Here is a 22,061-nt window from a genome sequence, read left to right as displayed (position 1 = left end):
CTAAATTGTGGTATACTTGCTTGATTCTTGGATTGCATTAGGCTAAGACCTAAGAGCCTTCCAAAAAAAGACTGATCTATAAGAAACCCTTTACAGAGGATTAATTGTTTGAAGTGTACAAAGCTTGTTACCATGGACGTCATTTAGGGGTTGCCAGCGGTCACAGCTGCGACACCTGGCTTGCCCCTTGCTACCCCTGGCACTGCTTTTGCAACCCCTGGCCTCAGAGGTGGCAAAATCAGTGCCTGGAACACAGTGGTCGCTCTAATGGACGCTGGTTGGAGCTCCACTTGCCTGGTTCTGTCACTTTTTTAAGTTTACAAATATTGAATAATAATATTCATTATTAGTGTAATAAAAAAAATGGAGTACATTAGCTGGAATAAGACCCTATCTAGAAGCTACGGTAAGCAAAAAATGCTGTTAAATGTATGTTGTATGTATGCATGCTTGAGGGTGAGAGTGTTTGTGTGAACAAGAGTGTGTGAATGTGTCAGTATGTGTAAGCATGTGTGTGAGTCAAAGTAAAGGTCAAATGGCGTGCGATGTCACTTCCGCTACCCCAGGCATTTTGGTGAATTGACGTCCATGCTTGTTACTGGACTATACTGGGTGAAGATTAGAGCTTGTTTAGAGGTGGAGGTGAGACATCTTCTAAAATGGTTCTTTACAGTTGGTTTAACTCTCTGCCCTCCTTTGCTCCTCTCGAATAAGCATGGAGGATATGAACAGATCTCTATACTATGCAAATCAATCTGCTGAACTATCTTTCTCAGGTATCAAGGAAGCCAAAAGGGTCAAAAGGATCTGGCCTACAGATAAGTGTGTAGATCTAACAACAAACAGCATGGGGGCATATTATCAAGCTCGGCGTTAAAATTATCGCCGCTTTAGCGGCAGAAAACTGCCGCTAAAGCAGCGATAATGGGCTTGATAATATGCCGCAGAGAATTCCCTTAGAAGCCCGTGTTGACTCCAGAACATGGGCTTCTATGCGAATTCTCAAGGGCATATTATCAAGCCCATTATCGCCGCTTTAGCGGCTGTTTTCTGCCGCTAAAGCGGCGATAATTTTAATGCCGTTTCTTGATCATATGCCCCTCAGTGCCTCTGACAGGCAATAGAATTGGGGAAAACGTACAGCTGCAAGCTGGCCTGTTTATTTTTTAAAGATTAGTATGTCTGAAAAGGCAAATGCAAAAACAACAGTTTATGGACAGAATGCAGAACAATGTCATACATTCACCCCAGTACAGAGATCTGGGCCTAAATCCATTGTTTTTTTGCTCACCATGCCATTCCAGTTTGAACCCAGCCATATGCAAAACAGTCTTGACACTGTGCCTCATGGGAACAGTCCAGCCCGAACTGCCAAGCCAGGTCCTCCCTGGACTGGAACCAAGCATCCTAGGACCGATTTTGGGTTTTCACCCCTCTTAAGCCAGGATAGCTTGATTCCAGTGGCATGGAGAGCACGGGACTGACGTCTGAGCTTGACTGGGGGTGAGTGCTTGCAATGTTCAACACTCCGTCCATCATCCCCTTTGGTTTTGCTTTGTTTGCCCTAAGTTGGCAGGGTATGCCCAGACGTGGGTCCCTTGCTCACTTTGCCACTGGATTCAAGCTAGCCTGGCAGAAACCGGTCCCAGGATGCTTGTTTCAGGTCCAGGGAAGACATGGCTTGGCAGTTCGGGCTGGACTGTTCCAATGAGGCACAGGGTCAGACTGATTTGCATATAAGTACGTCTGAACTGGGGTGGCGGAGTGAGCTAAAGAATGATAATGGATTAAACCCAGATCAGTTGACTGGGGGTGAGTGCTTGCAATGTTCAACACTCCGTCCTGCATCCCCTTTGGTTTCGCTTTGTCTGAAAAGGCAAACAGAATGGGGCAATGATAGTTCTCAGCCAGTTGTGTGCCAGGGTTGCAGGGAGAAATGCCTGGCATGGCTCTTGAAGCCAACTCCAGACTCGGCTCTGGCTTATTCATCTTTACGTTAACAGGGAATCTGGAACAGACACTTTAACATGAAAAGTGGCTTAGGAAAACTGATATGAACGCATATGAAATGTCTTTGAATGACCGTCTGGATGTACTATTTGTGATGTTATAATGTGATGTTATGCATCTAGGAACCTTTCTGAGACAATTACTACAGCATTGCACAGTGGAAGACAAAACTGGCGCACATATGCAAGCAATTCGGAAAATATAAGAAGGCTTTTTTTTTGTTTCGCTTTCTTTATCTGTGAAACTCATGTAAAAGTTATGCCTCTTTTGACCCCAAGTGTCACACATGACCTCATTAGCTGACACTGGCCAATGTTAAATTATAGAGGCAATGGTATCACTCTTACCTCAGAGGTGAGATTTCGAAGGGTTTCATTTGTAGACATCCACCCTTGGCAAGGATTGATCTGTGAGCAAAGAAACAAGTAATATTTTAAAAGAATGAACAACATTGCTAAAAAGACTGGTGGTTAATTATGATACCGGTGTTACAGAAGCAACTTCCATTCCCATTACCGTATTTGTACCAGTATCTAATTTGAATGCCCCTATTTTATATGCACTCTCTACTCTATGCGCCCTCACCCTATTCTCACACAACAGATTTACTGTCCTTTAGTCTTTCTGGTGCAGGTTTTCCACCATCAGGGAAGCTCTTCTCTGCGCTCTGGTTGATGTATATTCCTCTTTGTATAAATGTCGCCTCAAGAACAGAACAAGCTATCTACAAAAGGTAAGGATTTCTATCGAGGTTGGACATATGTGTCTGATAGCTTTATTTGTTAATTTAGTAAATACAAAGGGAGCAACGTTGAAGGCAAAGCTTTGAACTGACAATCCCTAATCTGTTTTAAGTTAAGGCTGCAAGAAGATGCTACAAATGTCCCATGCTCAGAGCCCAGTTTTCACACATTAAATTGCTTCTGAACCCTTTTTGCCTTGAGTTCCAAATACATGAGAGGGCTGTGCTTTCAGAGAATTCTTGCAGGGAAAGTTTGGTTAAACGTCAAATCTCTCTAAGCCTGCCTTGTAGATTCTGAGGGATGAGGACATGTGCTAGGTCAAACGACAACCACAATGACAAGCCTATAAACACGTAATCCACAATGGAGCCTTAAGCTACTGCTTCCAGGTGGATTACATAGAATCGTAGAAATAAAAGCGTAGGAAAGAGCTGTGGGAATCTTTACGCCTGCTTCACAAAGATTTCCCCATAAGTAGGTCTGACTTAAGGCCTGATGTATGACACTGTTTTGCAGTTGCAAACCCTGCGCTCGCAACATCACAGCATTTGTGACCAAAAAAAAGAGTGTGTTGAGATTTATAAAACCCTTTTTCTCTGTGGTAACTATTTCTGAATCATAAGTAGGTGTAAAAGCGATGTCCCCCTGTCCTAATTGCAATTTACAATGGCACGTATCAATAATGTGTGACTGAATTTGCACACCCTTGTATATCGCTCATAGGCATATCTGTTGGGTACCGGGAGGCCTTTTGCACAATTTCTCTCATTTCGTTCCCTTTGCTGGTGCCTTACAAAAAGCTTGGTTTCTACCAGGCTCCTCCTATATCCAATCGAGATCGTAATACGACGGACGGGATATCCGTCACGTTTGTGACGGAGTATTCCATCTGCCGAGATCTAAATAAGGCCCTGTATCTTTTCTCACCTAGCTTCAACCCGCTATGAAACTGCGTTTGTGATCTCTTCTGTATTTGTAAGCATTGCCGTCAGTTCACACCGCAAACATACTTAGATGTCTCCCAAATGCTTCCATTATAATTACCTGAATAAAATTTGAATAAAGTATGTGGAAAGCTCGAGTAAGGTGCATTTAGGGGATAACTGAGTATAGCCCCACAGAGTTCTCTGCAAAGTGCCGCTCACATGGACAGCCCCGCACAGCATCAATCAAAGGGATGGTTTAGTATAGAACCGTTCTGAAGAACGGTTTCTGAGTGAAGCGAGACTCATGGGGGCAGCTCTCTATAGAGCCTTATACTGTAATACATGGGTACTCACAAACATTTTCCCGAGGGCCGCAATGCTTTGCCTTTAGTGGGACCAAGGGCCGCACTGGTGCCAGTGGGGGATGGGGGGTGTAAAGTGGGTGTAGGGAAAGCCAAGCATATATATGTACTGATTATACTAAATTGCGCAATGTGAAACCGGAAAAACTGGGATAAATCCCAGCTTCTCCACTTGACCAAATTGTGTGACCCAGGGCAAATGTTTTATTTTAATTTCCCTCCTTTTTCTAAATTATTACATATAGGAGGACCTCGAAATACATGACTTCAGGATGCGTGCTGTACAAAACTATCTCCTATAATCACTAATGGCATTGTTCTCAGGGTGGGGGGTGGAAGGAAGAACATTTCAAAATCATGCTTGAAAACCATCAGTTTAAAAAATATTTCTGAATGCACTGCTATAATTTTATTTACTAGTATGAAATGGTTCTACAGGTCAATGGAATACACTTTTTGAATTTTGCAAAGACTTTCGTATTGTTACATATTTGCTGTCTTTAAAAATGAAGGTGTTCCTAAAGTTAAGGGCCTAGTTACTTCCTTTTGTTTAACTGCATTTAACCTTTAAATAAGTGCTTTCTGTATCTTTAACATTTTTTAAATGTTAATGCTGAGTCACGTCAACAGCAGCCCAGAGCTGCTGCTGCTCAGGGGGCCGCATGTAAAGGTCAGGAGGGCCGTACTTTGAGTGTCACTGCTGTAGTATCTTACTAGAGCGCCATTGTTGAGAACAGTCCACTCAGGGGCATAACACAGGCCCCCACAGCCCCCGCGGTGCGGGGGCCCCCTACCCTCCAGGGGCCCCCTCACTCTCAGCAGAGGGCGGCTGCGCCTGCAAGCAAACCTCTTATAAAATGGTGCGCCTGCGCGCACGACCTCCCCCAGTCTCCATAAATTAAACTGTGAGCGCATGCCCCGGTGACGGCCTCTAAGCCTCCGAGTCTTCCCTCTCTTTCTGTCTCGCTCCTCAGTTAGTGAAAACCGAGACTTCAGGAAACAGGTATTACCTTCTCTTTCCTCCTTTCCTTTATTTGCTCCCCTGTGAAATGGATCCAAAAAAGAAAACATTTTTGCTGGAAACGTTGTCTTTTTCTGACACCAGTGCAGCCTCGGGGTGGAGAGAAATAAAACATTCCAAATGTAAAGAATAAATAACTAATTAAAGCAAGACAGAGTGGTTGCAAGGTGGCCAGATTGATTTATTTACACCTAAACACATTAGCGCCACTTTACAGTGTTTGCCAGTGAAGTGATACTTTTGTTTTCTCCCCTCTTTGAACAACATTGTTTTCCCTGAGTGGGAAAGTGCACCTTGCCTGGAGGTACTGAAATTCCTGCTGGATGGGTGAATTGGAAAACAAAATGTGTACAGCGACTGTGTGTTTACGAATGTGGTCTTTTTAAATCATACTGCCTATGTTTTGAAAGGATATAAGCAATGGGCACTGAAACGGGTCCCTTCCGGGACCTGTAGTCATGGCCTTACCTATTCATGCGAAAGCACTCACTGCTTACATTTCACATGCTTTACTTAATCTTGCATTCCCTATGAGTGTTTGCTTTTTCTAGGATGATATTTTTTTTTAGGCAGCATATTGCTCTTGTCAAGTGTGTAATTAGAATTGAGTCACATCCAGGTGTTTATAGCGGGTCAGTGCAGTGCAAGTTTCTCTCAGTGGGGCAGTATGGTGTTCAGTGGGGGAGAGGATGTGGCGCTATGGTCAGAGCTGCTGAAGTGGAACTGGTGAACCAGGTTCAGCCTTAATGACCAGGCTCCCAGACCACTCTCCTGAGGAAGCACATTCCCGTGCTAGACCTTACAAGGCGCCGCAAAATCTTAAGAGCCCTGGTGTCTTAGCACCAGCAGGTGGACCCTAGCGGTGGCAAGTGTTGATTAACCTTGAAGGCCTGTCCACCACTATCCATGAAGTTCACCTCCAGTCTTGGGGACAGACCTATGAAGCAGCACACCATAGAGTGGCAGTGACTCTGTCACTGAGGTCACAGGACCCTTGAGTAGGGTGGCTCCAGGGCAGGTGGGAGCGTCGTGTTTGTAAGTATAATATGGTTTTAAAAGCACTTGCTGCCTCCTTCCTGGCCTCCAACATTTTTGGGCAACAATAAAAATGTCTTGATAATTCCCGTGATTAATGTTCTTCGTAGAGAGAGGTAGTGTTTTGTCTAGTGGAAGGATTGACTCATGAAAAGGAATGGCAGAGGTGTAATGTGCATGCTGCTAAGAACATGTGCCATATAGATCACAAAGTGCACATAATGTAAATAGGTCCGTGGGTTACTGCTTTTGTCAGAGATACCCTATTGTTACTTGCAGTTAATAAGTTAAAATCCTAACATAGAACCGTGAGCTATTAACTGTCGTGTAAGAGCTGCATGCAAACTCCAAGGTATAAATTAGAGCGTTATGTTTTTTTCCCCAGTCTTCGATTATCCTAATGTTGCAAAAAAAGGTTCATTTTGGTAGAAATCTATTCTGATTATTAAAGAGAACCCCCAACCATGGTATTATGTTTTTAATTCTGAGTTTGTGTTTCTGCAGACCAATCACTATTAAACTATGCTGCCTACTAGTATGGTTGTCATGTGACTCCTACACCTTGTAGTCCTTTGTCTTATGTAACATTTCCTACACAGTGATTTACACACATATGAAGGATTGTCTCTGTGTAATATGTGTGATGTAAAGTGCTCTGACACCCTACACTGGTATTAGTGGTGCTGTACATTTTCTGATACTTTATTATTTTTACACATTCTAACAGTCTCTGAAAAGATTTTTCCTTATTAGTACTAGTGGAACATACAGCTGCAGCAATGAGAAAGGTGACCAGTCAACCTTTGCAAAGGGTCCTCCACTTCACAGCAGCACAAGTCACATTTTTTAGTAACTTTTGATGTGTTTGAGCTATAAACAATTTATTAGTTAAAATCGTCAGATTATGCAGCAGATGATGTATTATGTGGCAAATATGGCAAAACCATAGTTATGTGAAAAACATTTGCAGACTAGGATATTTTGCCATTCATGTTTGAACTGCTCTTGTGGAAAAAGGGAGGAGAAGTGCTGATGACAGAAACTCCATGGCTGGGAGACAAATGGCTTGCGATTCCACTTTTAAGGATATTTGGGACATTCTGTGATTGGAAACGTATCCCACTTTGTGAATGTATTTTAATGTCAATAACACATATTTAACCTTAAACATGTGTATCTATTGGTTAAATTAAATAATGTAATAAGCTGTAATTGGTTAGTGAAATGGGAAAGGAATACTAAAAATTGGGATATTTTGCTCTTTCTGCCACACCTCTCACTCCGCCCACTGACCCAATCCATTGGTTATTCCCGCCCTCTGATTCTCCTCCCACAGTTCCCCTACTTGTTTTCCCCCACTTCGACCACTGCCTGGCACTAACATGCATTAGAGACAACTGTGGGCTTTAACCACTGGGTCTCTTAGAGAATGACACCTCAGGTCGATACACAGGGGCTAAACACAGCACGTTTCTGGGTTCTCCACACAACGTGTTTGCTATTTGACCCCAGACTTCTGCAGCATGTGTTGAGGAAATTAAACATACCCTTGTGCTTGTATAAAACATAGCTGGCAAGTGACATTGGCACCATGTTGTGTCCATTCGTAGCTTTTATCCAACAACACTTTGCATGCTGGAATGTTTAACCCCTTACTTAGATGGTCACAGCACAACTCCCAGAATGCAAGGTGCTGTTGGCTTAAAATCCAGGCCTGGCTGGCGGTGTCACACGTGACGATAGTGCCATTTGGAGGCAATGGTGAATCGGTAATTTAGCAGGCGTGTCTATACTCTTAGTAAATTGTAAATACCGCCAGTGTTGACGCACTGAGGTCTGAGGCCTCTGTTTGTTATGAAGTAAGGCCCAGTCTGGTGGTTCAGGTCAGTCCTTGTGAGGGAAGCTGATGGACTTGTTTTTACCATGCACTTTGAAAGTATTTTCACCTTGATGCAAGAAGAAAGTTGGATTGTTTTACAAAACATGCTTGATTTTTGTATATTGCTGGATTGGTGATTGCTTTATTTTGCACTTTGAAAGTATTTGCACTTTTTCTTTTGCTTTACCAACTACAGTTTGAATAGATTGTCATTAGGTACTTGCTGATATGGTTTGTTTTTATTCTACATGCAGTGTTATTTATGGTGTTGCTTGCACTTGTCTGTAATATGTGTGCCTTAAATCTTGCATTTAGCATTGTTTACACTACAGAAATGATAAATTAAAACAGACAAACATCTGCATCAATGTTCTGAAGCATCCAAACAGTTTTTTTCCTTAGCCTTGGTTGCCTGCCTGTTTTGCAGTGCTTACTAATAAAGACATTATGATTGAAATTTCTTCCTCAGTTCACGTTATTATCATGCACAACCCTTGACAGTCGCTAGTGTGTGGCATGCAGATAATTCACCAGTCTATTTCTCTTGACTTTTGCAGGATACTGAGTTATATCTTGTGTACTTCTCAGGTATATTGTCAGTTGAGTTTTTATGGAATCGCAGGTTTGGGTTGGTCTTTCAAAGTTTCAAGGTATTGTCAATTCTATTTCAGACCCTTCATAGTTGTTCTTTGTTCTTCAGCCACAGGCAGTTCCTGAGACGATAGAATCACTCCTTGGCAATGTTCCGATTGCTGCCTCAGTTAAATAATCTGCTTTTGACAGTATTGTTACAAATGGCGTAGCTTGTATGTTAAGAGTGTTTCCCACTTTCTCATTAGAACTTAGAGAAAGACAATATAGAGGCATTTCATTTAAATGTTGAAGGTTTCAAATCAAAATACGCTAGAGCAAAGTGGTAGATGGTGGGCCGTGCCGCCGGGGGAGGGGGGGCCACCTCCATGTGCTTTGCAGGGGGGCCCCTTCAAGTTTTGTTACGCCACTGGACTGGGCTCCTTCTGCACATTTGTGGGCTGTCTGCAGATTTAGGGGTTGACTTAGTTTTTCATCTTTCAATGGTAGATAAAGGGAGTCTCAGTGGTATGGGTCATAGATGCCGCCTGCTATTAAGTGTTAGTTCAGTTTGCATCGTGAGCAACTTAGAAGTCAATGTTATCGTATTCATGATATATTCTGCTCAGATGTACGTTCAGCACTTTGAAACATCCCTAGAGCTTTGAAACATCCTTCAAGGCTGCTTCTTGCCGCGCTCCAAATGTGGCATGGATACAAAAACAAAAATTCATGCTACCACGTGTGACTTTTTTTTAACCACTTGACTGTATTTACTCCACAACGTATCCAATTATCCATCCTCCCCACTCTTTGGTGTAATCACAGTCACAAAGCTATTTTTTTTTTTTGCAGCTTTGATCCAGTGGTATCTGATCAATATAATCCTGAATCTATAGGCCAAAAGCAAAACTACAGCAACGGAGATCTGAAGTTTCCGCATTAGTGGCTCTTCCAGTCATATTTTTCCAGCTGAATTCTGGGACTCGTATTTTTAAATTTCTGATGGGCTAAACAGAACTACAAATACAAGAATGCAAACTAGAAACTTGGAGGCATATTATCAAGACATTGCAATAAATATCGCAAAGCGCTGTTTTACTTATTGCCGGCTATCGCTGAATTCCATCGCCAAGTTAGCGCGTTATCATCAACGCTTATCTCCAAGGCGATAAAAAATCCAGCAACAACGGGGAAATGCGTGAATATCGCTGGAAATCCAGCAATAAAACCTCAGCGATAGGGAAATCCTTGATAATACGCCATGGTGGACTTAGCCTGACAATCCACCTCCCATTGACGAGAAAGCTAAGTACGTTTTTTTTTGAGGTGTTAAAATCCAGCGAAAACCGCGGTTAGCTGGAGTTTTTTCATCGCTACGCGGTTGCGGGGCCGCATTGTAAATACCGCGATGTTGTGTTACCGACCTTTCTCATGTTGTTTCAGGATGGTACACCTACCTTGCATCTCATTGGCGATGTATATCGCTAAGATGCGTAGCGTTAGGAATTCGGCTGCTAACATGCGCTAATGCATGTTAGGGCCGCCTTGTTAATAGGGCGATAAGAATATCGCCGCTTTGGCGGCAATAAGTGCCGCTAAAGCGGGGATACTGCCCTTGATAATATGCCCCTTGGACTGGGCGGATGACATCTGTATCGCATAGAAAAGCCTGAAGCTCTGTGAAAATGCAAATAATTAAGAAAAATAACAGGACTTGGAGAACTACTCACATATCATGAAACTCCAAAAGAATGCGAAGAATAAAACCAGCACTAGATGACCTCCTAGTGCGTGAGACGCAGCATCTTTCACCAGTAGGCTGTTCAAAGGGGCACGGTAGGATACATATGGGTTCTCTACCTTGACGAAAGTGTGATCCACCCCGAATAGACCATGCAGCAATTAGCGCAACAGAACTAGGTTTTCCTAACTGAAAGACCATAAGTGAGAGGTAGGTCCTCTCCATATACTTATTCTTTCTCTATGGGTACTCTGCATTAACTACTGGCAATATAGGGACTCATAGATTTAGCACTGATAAATGCCATAGGTGAATAAGCCAACGGAATGCAGAAACATGTTGGCATGAATATTTACTCATATGCAGTGATGCATATTGGTCATTGCACCCATATATGCCTCCTGTAATTTTTAATACACCTAGGATACCAGCTGAATAAAGGACACTTTTGTGGTCTCTCCTATAGGCCACACATACCGCTGCCGTTACACCACCTCTGCCGCACCGGCAGCTCTGGATTACATTTGTAATCTGGCGGGCGAGAGGCAGAGGGCTTTCTGGTCTTCCTGGGACCGCTGCATCGGCAGTCTGACGGGAAGACCGACAAACTTGTAATCGGGCCCTAAGACTGAAGCCCAGGAGGAGGCCGGTGGCCCGGAGGAGCCGCTGACTAATAGGAGTACAGGAAACGAGAGTGTGTGGGAGGCAGCCAATGGTAAGTAAAGGTTAGTAATGGGCGTGCTCTAAACCACTTAAAAAAAAAAATTACAAAAGATTACGCAAGCACTGTGTAGGCGATAATTAAAAATGAGGAGAAGATGTAACATCCTGTTGCTCTCCATCCTGCCTGCCTCCTTGACTACTACAGTAAATTAAAGCAATCTCGTAATGCACCGGGCCCACTGTGTTCAAGCCAGTGCTCAGGGGAGGGGATGTCTGCTATGCTAATGCCTGTAAAATATTATCACGGTAATCTTTAAAGTCTGGTGCTGATAAGCATCATAAATGTTAAATGGCTCGAAATAAAACAGTAATTAGAATATAATCGCTCATCCATCCAATGTGTTGTATCACTGAGCAAAGGGGCCACACATTTACAAAAGAGGAAGTGAAGTCAAATGCTTGCAGCTTCTTGAATAAAAAGTATTGGAGCTGAATTTTCCATTAAAAGAGTAACATAAGCACCGAAACAACTCTTGGGGAAAATAGCTTACTTTGCGAGGCAGAAGGTGGCCTGTAGACTGCAACTTGTGGTGAATCAGTGGTTAATGGGCTATTTGCTTTTTCTGATAATAAATCATGAATGTTGTCACTATTTGACTATACAAAAGAACAAAATGCTATCATGTACCCTAGAGTTTTTTGTCAGGGATAACCACGAATAATAGAATAATGAATACTTACTTGAAGACAACTTAGGAATGAATAAACTTGTTCGTATGTGATGTCTTTGTTCAACTGGCCTGTAAAACAGACATATTAAATCAATTCAGATTTAGAAGTCAAAATATAGACATTTTAAGAAAGTTAAACCTTAAGAACATAGGCACGAAAGACGGCCTTGGCAGGCACATTCTGATATCAACTTCCTACTGAAATCCTACAAGCAAACCTATATTTATATAACTTCCCTGAGTTTTATGTTTTACACATCACTGGACATAACCTAAATTTTTGTAGCAGTGGCTGCCCATAATATGTAGCAGGAGTGGGGCAGGCACACAGACACACACACTCACAGCCAACACATACACACACCCATTTACAACATGCTGCATGTCAAAATACACTAGCATTCATACATACATGCACGCGCCCAACATTAATTAAAAATCTTGCCAGACCACAGCAATGATCTATGGTGGTGGGAGGGAAGCCTCTGTTGTGACGATTCTTCTGCCTCCTCTCATTGACTGACCTTGCCAAAGGTCAGCCAATGAGAGGAGACCTTCCTTACCTCCTCCCAGAATAGGATGGGGCCAGTGAGAGTTGCTGACCCTACCTCAGTCTGCAATAAGCCTCACTGATGGGCACTCGGCCATGCTCACTTGTGAGCAGGGCTTAAACTGAATCAACTAGGTCTCAGTCTGTCAGTGATGCTCCCCCTCGTCATGAGAGGTAGGCTCACAGAACATTTTGCCTGGCTGTGGAGGTCACAACCACCAGGCTGTGAAATCTTCAGCCCAGCAAGTTTCGGCTCAGGCAGTCAGATGCCTGCACATTTAGCGCACGTCCAGCATCTGGCTACCTGCCCAGACCATGAAGAGTGCCTGTCGGGCTAACCTTTGTTGAGCCTGACAGACCCTCATCCTGTGTCAGAAAAAGGTGGAAGGCGACGGGCCCTTGGCTGTTCTGTAGTCTATATACAGATATACGACCCTTAAAGGCTACACAATGATGAATGCCGTCAATCCTTCATACATTGTCCTTCATAAAGATAATACAGTTAATTCATTTAACATTAACCTCTAATTGTAAATGTACAGAGGTGACATTTGCAAAGAGAAAGTGACAACATGATTGTCTTTTGATGTACTGGCCTTAGCCTGCAATAAAGCCCATTTTCACCGTCTTTCTTTTTCCAACCCACACCTGAGTCCACATATTTTTTGCCTATCCTCACTAATACTCTATGGGCAGAATTCAGCTAAAATTGAAAACTCATTTCTTTTTGGTGCAGGACCCAATTTCCAATTAGGTCCTGCAGTTAGGAGTTCAACCAAGACGCAGCCATAGCTCCTGTGTTTACATTTCTTAACCAGCTCTCTTTGCACAATGGAGCTGCGTGCTCAACCCCACTGCTCTAAAATGCTTCAGCTCACATAATCCATGATGAGGTGTGTGTCCAAAGACTGCCCATGTCCCCTTCATCAGCCCCACCTAAGGAAGTGGAATTCACATGCACAAGCTCAGAAGAGCCCGTGTATGTGAATGCACAAAGTTATCTATCTAACCCTCAACCAGAAGCAGAAATGTAAGTGTGTACTCCCCTTATTATGACCTACATGCGTAGTGCAGCCTTTAAATTTCAAACTGAAATATATAAGGAACAGCATGATGGTGATTGAGAACCTTTCATATGGTCCAAATGTGTCACACCCTACAGCTAACTGAAGTTCCTGCACTAGTCTCACTTCTTAGCTATCAAAAGGAGAACACTTAAATGAAACTCTTTGACACTATCCGAAGCTAGGAAATAGTCACTATCCAAAGCTAGGAAATAGTTATCCTTTCAGATTTCTTTGCCACTTTTATTTAAAATGTTTATGAACAGATGACTCAGAGACTTAGTCCTCTAGAAATTAATAGAAGCCATAATCAAGTGGAATGCATTTGGTCATCCAACCAGGACACACTGTTAGACTTGGCATCTTTTGGTGTGTTTCCCCTGAGTTTTTGCTTTCTGACCTCACGGTTTTGACTCTGTTTTTGCTGGTGTAGTGTTTCTGCACACTTTTCTCACTGCTGATCAGTTATGGATTGGTGTTTCCATGATTGGATATTTGATTTACTTGTTGGTCCCTAGTAAAGTGCACTGAGTGTGCCAGGGCCTGTGAATCAAATGCTACTAGTGGGCCTTCAGCACTAATTGTGCCACCCACATGAGTAGCCCTGAAAAGGTAACTCAGACCCGCCATTGTGGAGTCTGCCCACAGTTTGTAACTGCCATGTCGACTTGGCCAGTGCAAACACTTGCCAGTCCCTCACCTTCCCTTCTCTTACATGTCAGCCACCCCTAAGGTAGGCTCAAGGTACCCCTGTGGGCCGGGTGCAGTGTATGTGAAAGGTAGGACATGCTCTGGTGTGTGTGGCATGTCCTGATAGCGAATTACGGCCAATTTTGTTTTTTGCTATTGCAAGGCTACCTGTTCCCCATAGGACAGAATGGGGAGTTTGTTTATAACATCTTTAAACATAACTGGCCTGGGGAATTAGGTAGGAAAACACATTTTAGTATGCCTGAACTCAGAATCTAAAGATGCATCTTTTAGTGAAGGTGATTTTTACATTCTGTGTTTGAAAATACCACTGTTAGAAGGTAAGTATTTTCTTGCTCAGTCATTCCGTGTGCCTCTCCATTGGAATGTGGATTGCCTGTCTGGGTTTTGGGTGACAGAAGGCGGGGGGCAGGAGTGGCTCCAGATAATCTAGGTGGGTCAGGAAAGAGCTGAATAGACCTGGGCTGCAACTGGGGAAGGAAGAGGAGATTTCCTTGCACCTCAAAGGGCCTGGTTTGCCTTTGACAATGCCGTCTCCACCTCCTGCCAGGAAGTCACACCAGAGAAGACAGAACAGGTTTTGACTGGGCACAGACACTCTCTGCCTAAGAGATCAAAGGATTTTGGGATATAAATATTGGGGCCCAGACCCCAGAAATTTAGAACTCTTTTGGACCAAGAAGACTGCCAGGAAAAAGAGCTGGAGAAGCTGTGAGGAGGAACTACCACTTTGCTGTGTGCTTTGCTGTGTTGGCCTGCAGTGGCTGCTTCTATCTTGGGCAGTGAAAGGACTGGACTGAACTTTCTGCAATCTACTTGTGTGAGTTTCTCCAAGGGCTTGAGGTAGAGCTTGCCCCCTGTTCAAGAAGTCTCAGGAACAGCAAAGACTTTAAGCTCTTCTTCCCTCAGCACTGGGAACTGTGTGTTTTGTGCTGCAACAGAAGGAAAGCAACCTGACGACGTCTACACCGCCGCTGCCGACTCCGTGTCCTGATAGCACTGCAGAGGGCGCAGCATCGCGAACCTGGTCTGTACGACGACGCCTTCTGATGCCGCCTCCGAGCCACTGCTCGCACCGTGACCTGTGGGCACCGCACTCCGCACCACCTCACTTCACGAACACTCCTTGGTATCCCTGCCGCCGCCGCCACATGCCGAAATCTACGCCGCTGCTTGCACCGTGGTTCGAGGGCACCGCTCGTAAAGTTACACGACGCACCTCTCTCATCCCGCACCGCAGCCTTGACCTACCAACGCCGACGCCATCGACTCCAGTTCATCAGCCGACGACAGTTCCTCAGTAACAACGATGCCGCTGCCAGCACCGCGACAAGCACCCCATTCACTTTGCACCACGACCTTGGTCTCATCGATGACGCCATCTGACACCGCCACCGAGCCACTACTTGCACCGCGACCTGAGGACGCCGCACGCCACACCGCTGCACTTTGCACCACAGCTCCCGACGCCTGCCGACGCCACCGCTCCTGACTTCAACAGAGAGGAGTTCGTTATGTAACGAGTGTGGCTTCGAGGGCCCGTCGACTCCTGCACTGACCTCCGGAACCGACGCCTGCGGACGCCGTGCTTTCAGAAGCTCAACGAGAGGTCGACAATGCCCTGCATATCTCAAAAGGTACTGTTTGGGGTCTTCCCGACACTGTAGCTGGCCGCGGCACCGCGTTCAGCCAGAACTGTTTGGATTTGTTTGCTCACGATGGCGTGATAGCCCCAGACGGAGCTTTTGACATCAAGGAACTGTTTATTAAGCAATATTTTGTTGACTGGAGATTTTTTTAAGTACTGTATTTTAGATTTTTATTTTTTTTGGTCTTGTCTTAGGTATATAAAAATATTGGATATTTTTCTAAACTGGTGTGGTGTCCTTTTGTAGTGCTTACACTGTATTACTGTTGGTTATGTGCAAATGCTTTACACACTGCCTCTAAGATAAGCCTGACTGCTTGTGCCAAGCTACCAAGGGGGTGAGCAGGGGTTATTTTAGGAGTGTAACTCCCTTATCCTGACTAGTGGTGGTTTCTGCCTGGCTTTGGCACATGCCCTAGCCTACCAAAAATCCCATTTCTAACACACACATGCAAGGGTGAAGGTAATATATAGGGTAGTGATGATCCAACTGTGTGAGTCTCAGGACAGGTTCGGGAGCCACATGACACTCAGGGGCTACCGGCATCAACTGAGGTGAATGAGTCAGTTTGTATCTGATGTCTTGGGTTAGAGCTCCTAGGGCCTTGAACACTAACACTGAGTACAACCATTTAGCGCTTGACTCTCATGGTGCCATGCAGAGCATTCCAAGGCTGTCTCAGCGAGGTGGTGCAGGGAGAGTCTCAGAATTCATCAACACCCAAAATAACTCCTAATTGCATCCTTTTCTTGACGGTGCTGTAACAGAGGGCCTGATTTAGATCTTGGCGGTACCACCATCGTCCCACCATGGCGGCAGTTCCAAATACTCCGTTGGGCCGCCAGTGGTGAGCCTGCTGTATTTAGATGTTTCAGGAATAGACAGATTCCCGCTGTCGCGGTAGTATTCTCAGCTGGCTAACGGTACTCTGTCACTGTCAGGCCAGCGGGTTTGCGCCAAGCTGATTTAGATGTTCCCATTGTGCTGGTGGTGTCCTAGCGGAGGAGTCCTCACAGAGTGAGGCCATGGTGGTTGGGAGACAGGTCAGTACCACATATCATTATCTTACTACACATATATGTTGTGATTCTGTCAATAAGTATATGTAGGTAACATATAATGCCATTTTTTTTTTACATATAGCATTGCACACCAACAACATACATACAATATTGTATGTACATCCACAGTCACTACTAGCACAACATCCACAGCCACAGCCACCATAAACATATTTTTTAATATGTCAATACAGGTGTGTGAATTTTACCACAATAAGTCGTAAAATGAACACTTATGCATTAAACATAAACAATTGCATGTGACAGCAATGTAAAAATACACAAGGCTAATACAAATGTTATGACATGATTCAAAGTAAGACAAGTGACACAGAAGCCTGCCTTAGATTCCAGCGACAACGGGGTGGCTTAGTTTTGTGGTCAAGTAGCAGCAGCACAGGAATGACCTGGACGATTGAATTCAAGATGGAAGCAGAAGTGGGAATACAAAAAAAAGGTATTTTTCACCTCTTTTTCTTCATTTCCACCAACCTGAGTTTGCAGATTTCCCACCACAGTTTCCTTGAAGGAAAGGCACATCGTAATCGGGACGGCGGTATTCTTGGCAAGAGTCCCTCCGACAGCAGCTACTGCCTTTGATGCCGTCAACGTGGGAGCAAAATTCTGGCGGAGGCGGCGGGACTCCGACGGCCTTCCATCCAGAGACCCAGCAACATCTAAATACAGTGGGCGGACTGCAAAGTCGGCGGGAAGGGAAAACCATCAATCAATCAATCATGGGTTTGTTGAGTGCGACTACTCACCCGTAAGGGTCTCAAGGCGAGGGGGAGGGGAGAGCCCAGGGTACTGTCCATCAAAGAGGAGGTCTATCGAGGAGCCGTGTCTTGAGGTCCCTGGTGAAGTTGGGAAGTGATGTTGTCTGTCTGAGGTGGAGCGGGAGGGCGTTCCAGGCTCTGGCCGCGAGGAAAGAGAAGAAGCGGCCTCCTGATCTGGACTTCCTGGTGCGAGGGACCATGGCGTGGGAGAGCTGGGCTGATCGTAGGGTCCTTTGGGGTGCGTGGAATGTGAGTTGGCTATCCAGGTATGCTGGTCCGGTGTTGTGAAGACTTTGTGTGCATGTGTGAGAATCTTGAAGGTGATTCTTGCCTCGATGAGGAGCCACTGTAGTGTGCGCAGGTGCTGGATGATGTGGCAGTGTTGTGACAGGTTGAGGATTAGTCTGGCGGTGGCGTTTTGGTTGTTTTGAAGTTTGTGGGTGAGGTTTTTGTTGATTTCGGCGTAGAGTGCGTTGCCGTAGTCAAGTCTGCTGGGGACGAGGGCGTATGTGATGGTCTTTGTGTGTTCGAGGGGGATCCATTTGAAGATCTTGAGTAGGAGGTGGAAGGTGTGGAAGCAGGAGTATGCGACGAAGTTGAATTGGCAGTCCATTTTGAGTTCCGAGTCTAGGATGATTCCGAGGTTGCGTGTGTGATCCGCGGGGGTGGGCGGACTTCCGAGGACGGGGGGCCACCAGGTGTCATTTCAGGCATCGGGGTGTAGGCCCATTTTTTATTTTATTTTACAGAGTTTTAAATAGAGCAAACTTGACCCGAATCGGGTATCAGAGCGCTTTACATAGCACCAGTTGCATTACATGAGGACACATTCATTTAAACAAAAACATTTTTGTTAGGCACGGGGAGATTAAGTGATTTGCCCAGAATCACAGGATGTTCAGCGTCATTTCTGAGACTCAAACCCAGTTCCCCGGGTTCGAGGTTGGCCGCCCTAGCTGTTAGGCCAACTCCTCTCCCCAGATGAGTACTTCTGTTTTGTCCGTATTGAGTTGTAGACAGCTGCTCTTCATCCATTTGGCAACTGCTTACATACCTTCTTGAAAGCTGTGCTTGGCTGCGTTGGGTTCGTTGGATAGGGAGAGGATGAGTTGGGTGTTGTCTGCGTATTAAACAATGTTGAGCCCGTGGGTTCTGACGATGGGGGTGAGCGGAGCCATGTAGATGTTGAACAATGTGGGGCTGAGGGAGGATCCTTGGGGTCAGTGTGGGGTCCGAGAGGAAGGGAGGGAGTCTGACCCACTGCGTTCTGCCAGAGAGGAATGTGTGGAACCATCCAAAAAGCAATGGCGGGTCCAGATCCACCAAAATCTAAATCAGGCCCAAAGTACCCTATTCTGCACGTAACCGGCAAAATATACTGCACAAATGAATGAAACGTAATACTTGGGCGGAAATAGTTAAAGTATGAGAATCAGACATAATCATGTAATAAGTGATTCATCTTCTGCCCTTTCATTGAATCTGGGCATCAGTACATACACTTTTGGTGCCACTATGTTTTATTGCTATGGGAGGGCGCCCACTGATTGACAGACATAAATAGCAGTCTTTACTAGGGCACACTCCCAAGGGAGACCGAGTACCTCACGATGCAAAGCGGTAGAACCAGCTTCAGGGGAGCCCTATACTTCAAAGGCTGCTCAGTCAGAGTGCCCAGCCCTGCTTCTTCTCCTTTGGTCTTGCAGGCTCATGCAGAGGTCACAGTCAGGTTGGGTAAAGTTGCAGTGTTCCAAAACAGGTTGGTTTTCTAAGTGAGCTGGGTAGAGTGTGGAGAATTGGGAAGAGAAATAATTGTCATGGTATGCGTATGGGATCTGGTTAAGGGAGGACAAAGAGAACAGACTGATGTGTAGTGTGTGTGGGGTCAGCATGCATACAGGTACTAGGGAGCAGATTAAGCAGGGTTGTCATTTGTTGCGGAGGTAGAGGAAATATCAAGGCATTTTACAGCAGTGTTTTCATGATAATGGATGTGGGATGCATGGCACATGGGATGAACTGAGGTAAGCTAGTCTGCAAGATGAAGGGCTAGGTTTAGTTAGCAGAAAAAGTGGAGATGAGATGTTCATTCTGTGTTGCTAGAAGAGTGTTCAGAGTTTTGGGCACGGAGCAAGTAAGCAGAGAGAAAGGCTTGATGTGTGGACTGTTGGTGTTGATATTATAATTTGTTTTAATGAGGGTGCTGTTTGTAGGGGCAATATTGTATGGCTTGTGATGGGATGGAAGCCCTATGAAGGCTCTGGAGAGCCATATCATTCTGCCCTATACTCTTTACATTTAGTTTCTAATGTTTTCTCTCGTTGAGCTTGAGAGTGGTGCTGCCCCACTGAGGATTCTGCCTCAAACCCCTGATGTTTCAGAGAGAGGCTGTTTGAATGGTGAATGATGTATGGGCTGATGTAGGTACAGGTGGAAGGTGGTGTGCTGCAGCACTGGACAGGATCTCCATTTGGAAAAGGTAGCATGTAGAGATTTGATTGTGGGGTATACATATGAGTAGTGAGTGGGGTACCAGTGAGCCTAATGCATGCTAGAAAAATTGCCCTGTCTCCACCTTTATATAGCACTTCAGTGATTTGGATCCCTGTATCACGCATTGTCACAAATGTATGTTTTACTGCAAGGAGAATCAGCTGGAGGACTCAGGGCACACGTCACCAAGCAGTGGACACCATCCCCAAGGTTATGGGGGGGGTGGAAGATCCCCACAGACACTCCCATGCGCAGGGCATGCATGGTTTACCTCATTCAAGGACTGTATTGCAAGTGGACATGGAGGACAGACATGCTCGACTACGTTTTCTCACCAGATACTTACCCACCCCAACACAGAGGCATCCGAATAATTCACATAAGAAACTACATCAGTCCTTCCCAGCAAATCCAAGAACACACCAGACCTAAAGAAGCTCAAACCACCCACATCTGTTCCTAAAGTAAAGCATTACAAACTCACAACTGCTGCACAGCACACCAAGCTCACACATGCCGACAAGAACTCAAAGCTCATACCTGCCCCAAAACAAAGAACACCAAAGCTTACATCTGTGCGTAATTTAGAACACAACATGCTCACATCTGTTGCTAAAACAGCACAGCCCAAGCTCACATTTGTATCTGAAGAAGCACACCCCATTTTCACAGAACTTTAAAAACCATCACAGCCCATTCTCACAATTTGCTTCACTTGAAGAGCTCCCCAATCATACACCTTTTCCTAACGCAGCACATCCCAAGCTTACTTATACCTTAAGGCAAGTACTAGTATCTACCATAAAGCAGAGCATTCTATCATGAAGCAAAACACTGATAGCACCTTCCCCTCATACATCCTATTCCCACATCTGATATTCAGCAGCACATTTAGCGTTCATGACTGTAAATCCCAAGATGACACCTGCCTTAAAGCAGCCCATCTCAAGTTCACATTTGTAGCTACAGTAGAACCCACCGAGCTCACCTCTGTGCCTCAGGTCGAACATTAAAAGCTCACAACTGGCCAAATGCACCATATACAACTTGATATCTGCACAAATAGCATTGCAAACCAGATTCATACCTGCGGCCGAGGGAGCACATTCCAAGCTCGTGTATGCATACAAGTCAAAGTCAAATGTATTTGCATAGTTAATTTAAACCATTGCATACCAATAAAAATCAATTCTAATACATTTGTTAAAAAATAAAAATAACTAGAAAACCTTTCACTTTAACCTGTGGTAAGGATTTCTGCTATTAAACAGTGCACTTCAGTGTTATGCAGTTTGCCCTGCAATTAAAATACTGTTGTGAATAAAGTGCAAATAAGCGAGAGTGCAAATCCATTGTTGGTCATGTGTTACACCTGTGCTTACTCAATTCGCGGGAAAAAGTGCAGGTGCCTTGAGTAAACCTGTGGTCTAACCGGTCGTCAGACCTTGCTAATTCATTTTTCCCCTAGCAGCAGATCATTAGTGCCTGTCCCTACTCAGTTTGCGAGTTAAAGTGCAAGTACCTCGTGTAAACCTAGAAATTAGGACTATCAGAGATTAAGTGTCCGGCTCAAATTGCGACTAAAGTGTAATTACCTTGTACAGTTCAATGAATGTAAATGTGATCCGACCTTACTGGTTTATTTTCCCCCTAGAGGCAAATTGTGAAGAGCAAATTGTTTGAGCAGTTTAATGTCAAGAAGAGTCAACGAGACTTGATCGTTCACTGACAAAATGCTTATGACTTTGTGCGAACTGATGATCTTAAGAGTCGCCAACTTGTCTTGATCCGGAGCTGCTGACAGTTGACTGGCCTTGGAAATTTGGGCTAGGAAAGTACTCCTACTTGCACCAGACCTTGCTCGTTCACTTGGCCAATTCTTTGAAGAGTGGCTTTAGAAATGTTACCCCCTTGCAGGCTAGGGAAATTGAAGTGCCACTTAACCAAGTGATTACCGCTTGCCTACTAGAGTAAATTTTCAAGTTTATATAATATTGGTTTCATATACTTTTTCCTTTGCACCAGGGGCACTGGATATGAACAAAAAATATGTACTACCGACTCTAGCTTGTA

The 22,061-nt window shown here is 44.6% G+C and overlaps 1 protein-coding gene across 1 annotated transcript in view; it reads right to left on the bottom strand.

Annotated features, from left to right (window-relative positions):
• AOAH (acyloxyacyl hydrolase) overlaps positions 1-22,061 on the bottom strand; it is a 780,853-nt gene that overhangs the window by 62,707 nt on the left and 696,085 nt on the right. Inside the window, exons 17-18 of the mRNA XM_085607471.1 lie at positions 11,695-11,753; positions 2,358-2,417 (exon numbers count right to left, since the gene is read on the bottom strand). Of these exons, the coding sequence (XP_085463597.1) occupies positions 2,358-2,417; positions 11,695-11,753 (119 nt within the window). The remainder of the gene's footprint in view (positions 1-2,357; positions 2,418-11,694; positions 11,754-22,061) is intronic.

This window comes from Triturus cristatus, chromosome 5_2 (genome assembly GCF_964204655.1).
Source record: "Triturus cristatus chromosome 5_2, aTriCri1.1, whole genome shotgun sequence".
Classification (NCBI taxonomy): Eukaryota; Metazoa; Chordata; class Amphibia; order Caudata; family Salamandridae; genus Triturus; species Triturus cristatus.
Note: the sequence above shows the minus strand (reverse complement) of the source record. Positions and strands in the feature narration are given on the sequence as shown.